General features: G+C 31.7%; 1 protein-coding gene across 1 annotated transcript in view; it reads left to right on the forward strand.

Annotated features, from left to right (window-relative positions):
- The window catches only part of LOC111715256 (neuropathy target esterase sws), a gene marked incomplete at its 5' end in the record, with an annotated part of 7809 nt that continues 2875 nt past the window's right edge, over nt 1–4934 (forward strand). The window contains 8 exon segments of the mRNA XM_023490560.1: nt 1–29; nt 775–842; nt 1058–1290; nt 2036–2119; nt 2283–2353; nt 2676–2738; nt 3722–3801; nt 4279–4354. Coding sequence (XP_023346328.1) covers nt 1–29; nt 775–842; nt 1058–1290; nt 2036–2119; nt 2283–2353; nt 2676–2738; nt 3722–3801; nt 4279–4354 — 704 coding nt within the window.

Here is a 4934-nt window from a genome sequence, read left to right on the forward strand (position 1 = left end):
ATTTTACCCGTTTAGCTCGTCATATTCAGGTCAATATTAATTCAGATTTTACCCGTTTAGCTTGTCATATTCAGGTCAATATTCATTCAGGTATTATCCGTTTAGCTCGTCATATTCAGGTCAATATTCATCAGATTAGTATTCAGGTCAATATTCATCAGATTATAATTATCCGTTTTGTCATATTCAGGTCAATATTCATCAGATTATAATTATCCGGTTTGTCATATTCAGGTCAATATTCATCAGATTATAATCGTTTGGCTTGTCATATTTTGATCAATATTCATCAGATTATAATCATCTGGTTTTTTATATTCAGGTCAACATTCATCAGATTATGATTATCCGGTTTGTCATATTCAGGTCAATATTCATCAGATTATAATCGTTTGGCTTGTGATATTCTGGTAAATATTCATCAGATTATAATCGCCTAGCTTGTCATATTCAGGTCAATATTCATTCGATTATATTCCACTTTTTACACTAACAATATTACTGACGTAATTTTAGTTGACTCTCAATGTTAGACCTCTATCTGAGTAATAACGAATAAGATAATGCCATTTTTTATCCTATAACGTGTTGGATTCTTACAGTTTTCTGCATTGTTTTTATTTACAGAGAGCTGTGACTAAAAGATCAATTTTGAGCTCGCAAATCATGGGTTCTAAGGTTTGCGACATCGTATACCGGTCATGCCACTCTATAAAAATACATGAAAGATCAATTGAAATAATATCTGCAGTTCCTTAAAGTTTGCTAATTTAGGGTAAAAGTATTGGTTTAGTGCTGGGAGGAGGCGGGGCAAGAGGGGCCGCCCATCTAGGCATGCTTAGGTATGATGATATTTGCATAGTAGTAAATGAGGTCTTTAATGGACAAAACGAATAAAATTGCCAATATTAAAAAGAACGATTATTTTTGACTTATTAATTGATTTGAGTTGGTGAAGCATTGATTAATTTAATAAAATAGTCGACTTTTAAAAACTAATTTCATTGATATTATGTAAAGGATAATAATAAAAACATTAATTTATTTGAAATTATAGGTCAATGTTTGAGGCTGGAATCCCTATAGATAAGGTTGGAGGTGTGAGTATTGGAGCTTTCATGGGCGCTCTGTGGGCTATTCACCGAGATATTGATGAGATGACCGCTAAGTCTAGAAAATGGTTTTATAACATGACCCGTTATTCTGGTCTGCTGGATCTTACCTACCCCATGACGAGTCTTTTTACTGGGGGATATTTTAACTGGACACTCACAGAAACTTTTGATAAAGGTAATTTTACTTTTTATTTTAGTTTTTTTTGACTTGTAAAATGCGGTTTCAAGACTAACAATTCTGGTCTGTAGACTCAGAATCTAGTTTCCAGCTAAAAATATTTGGTGTTCAGACGAATTAATCTGGTTTCCAGACTCAAAAAATTTTGTTTCCAGCCAAATGGATCTGGTTTCCAGACAAGTAAATCTGGTTTCAGACAAATAAATAAGGTTTTCAGACAAATAAATCTGGTTTCCTGACTCAAAATTTGGTTTCCTAGATAGAAAATCTGGTTTCCAGATAGAAAATCTGGTTTCCAGATAGAATATCTGGTTTCCAGATAGAAAATCTGGTTTCCAGATAGAAAATCTGGTTTCCAGATAGAAAATCTGGTTTCCTGACAAATAAATCTGGTTTCCTGACAAATAAATCTGGTCTCCTGACAATTAGCTCTGGTCTCCTGACAAATAAATCTGGTTTCCAGACAAATAAATCTGGTCTCCTGACAAATAAATCTGGTTTCCAGACAAATAAATCTGGTCTCCAGACAAATAAATTTGGTTTCCAGAGAAATAAATTTGGTTTCCAGACCAATAGCTCTGGTTTCCAGACAAATAATTCTGGTTTCCAGATTACTTTGTCTAGTTTTGAGACAAAATATTCTCATTTTCTACTTCACTGAACATCTTCTATACTTAGTACGTACGTACAAGATGATATAAGAGTTTGATTAACAGAAATAATTAACAAATCCTTGTTATAGAAATCCAGATTGAGGATCTCTGGTTACCTTTCTACTGTGTATCCACGGATATAACATTATCACAAGAGAGAGTTCATACTTCAGGTGTTTTTCTTCTTCAATTAGATCGTTCATTTTTTAACTTTAGGATCGTTCATCAAAACTTTAAGTTCAGTGAAATCGTTTGTTCAGAAAAATACACAAAAAGGGTGAAAAATATACTCATATTCTTATTCATATGTACATAAATTTTAATTTTTCCCGCTAGGTACTCTTTGGCGCTACTGTCGGGCCAGTATGAGCTATGCTTGGATTCTGCCTCCTATTTGTGATCCTAAGGTTTTCTAGTTTTTCAAACAACTTTTTAAATGAATTTTTTCTTTACATCATTTTCAGATTTTTGCTTAATTTTAGCATTTTTTAATAATTTAAAAAAAAAATTCTTTTAGTCTTATAGTCTAAACTAGATGCACGCATTTAACCTTTGGATGATGATAATGACCTTTGTTTAAACGATTCATATATTTGTAGATTATGAATATAAGATGCATTCTTATAACCTAAATATATATATTTATATAATATTTATTTATTAAGAAAATATGTTTCTGAACTTTATCAGATTTATTTTTTTTTTGTATATTATTCAGCTGTTTTATAGGATGGCCATATGCTGTTGGATGGATGTTATGTAAATAATGTACCTGGAGACATTATGCTCAAGGTATTTCTTTAAAATTACATTAACTCATTGATTGGATGATTGCTTCATTAGTAGATTCATGCATTATTTACTTTTTTGTTCACTGTTGTGTTTACCTTAAGTTTTACTTATTAATCGTTAGATTACAAGAATAGGAATATAATCACACGCATTGTTGCCTACTGCCTAGCCTTACCTTTGTTTACATTCATCGCAGAAGCAGAAACTACAGAACACATGATTTAAAAAAAAATATATTTATTACTTTAAAAAAAATGTTTTTTGTTTGTTTTTTGTTTGTTAGTTAATTTATCTTCCGGGCGGCAATTGGCATAAAAAAATCAATGTTTTTGGGATTTCGAATACAAACATCTCTTATGGATTTTAAAAAGAACTGAAAAAAGTACATAAAAAGTCAGGGGTATATTTTTTAGGAATTATATTCGACGCTGTGGACATCAAAATTTTATTGAATCTTTTTAAGCGAAAAAGTTTACCTAACATTCGGAGGATAAGGGAGGGGGGGGGGGGAATTTTTTTTAAGGGGGGAGGGATGATGGTTTAAACGGAGTGTTTGCGAAAAATGAACGGGGGTATAGGCTTACGGCGAGAAATAAGCGCTTTTGATCGCTACTAATCTGACAGCTTACTTCTATCTGTTGCGTCTATAAGGAGAAAATTGTTAAAAACGACTCATGCTGTAGAAAATAATCGATGACTATTGGTTTATATACCTGGATGATTTGTTTGGAATTAAATTGATTATTTTAACATCCGAGTTGAATGTTTTAACTTTCTGAATTTGTATGGACTCTTCAACATGAGTCGTGTTTAACAATTTTCTCCTTATGGACGCAACAGATAAAAGTCAGATACTAGTAGCGATCAAAAGCTCTCATTTTTCGCAAACACTCCCTTTATGACAATATACAGTACACCCCTGTCAGAAGCAATCAAGCTAATAACAATTTATTTAATATTTTTTAGTCATACTTTGTTGTTAGGAAAACTGTAGTCATATCTTAGCTGTTGATGTAACAGCTATTGATGAAACCAAGCTGACCAACTACGGAGATTCTCTTAGGCATCCATTTATTCATCAACAAAATAGGCTGAGCGTCATTTTTAGGTTTAGTAGAATTAAACCGATGCCAAGCATTACTTTTGCTTATCGGATCAAACAAATATTATAATTCTTATTTAAAATAATTATAATTAAATGTCTTTTCTGACATTTTTCTTTTAAAATTTTAGGTTTTGAATGTTGCTATAAATTCCCATTTTTTTCTTATTACCCCCTTGCGTGAACTACGAATTTTTCTATTTATTTTTGTAATTTGGGGCATATGCAAAATTAAATCAACATTTTCTTTAATCAACATTTTTCAATGTTTACTGGCCATACATTAAAGCATATAATTGGACTCAATTGGTTAAGTCATTTTGACATTCATAACATAACACAGGACATGATACTCTCACTCTAGGTTGAATGATAATAATTATGTTAAATAGGGATCTATCTAGGATTATTTTAAATTTGAATAAAAATTAATGTTAGTGGCTGGTGGCTTATCTGGAAAAAGTTGAATCCATTTTCATCCTCCATCAATATTCCAACTCAATCTCAAATTCAGGTAAAATGATTTTTAATCCGCAAGTTCCCATCATATTCCTGTCCATAAACATTGAATACTATCCAGAATCCACAAAGAATTAATGTAATTTCCAAAACCTGCTAAAAATTTACTTGTTATTCTCAATACACAATACTGTTTTCTAACGAGCGATTATGAAAACCTTATAATTTTTTTCAGCACAAAAATAAGCAAAAAAAATAAAGAAAAAATATAAAGAATTTATCTGTTCAAAAAATTCTTAAAAATTTACAGTACACTCGTATATATATATATATGTTGCCTATAGCTGGCAAAACGGCTAGACCGATTGGGCTGCATTTTTGTGGACACTTATTTCAGAATTTTTTTTTTAAATTTATTTTTCCACGGGCAACGCTGGGCTCTTCAGCTAGTATTTAATAAATCAATTTAAGGGGTTTAAAATCAAAAAAATACTGAAATGAAACAGCTGTAAGAATAGAAACCTGAAAGTGTCAACAAATCCTTTATCGAGGAGAGTTGTGAACCCCTCCCTCTCCTCCTTCGTGAACCCGGCGTTCTTTGTGTTCGTCTTGGGGTTCTAAAAACAGGGGTGAGA

Source organism: Eurytemora carolleeae, unplaced genomic scaffold, assembly GCF_000591075.1.
Source record: "Eurytemora carolleeae unplaced genomic scaffold, Eaff_2.0 scaffold1740, whole genome shotgun sequence".
NCBI lineage: Eukaryota > Metazoa > Arthropoda > Copepoda > Calanoida > Temoridae > Eurytemora > Eurytemora carolleeae.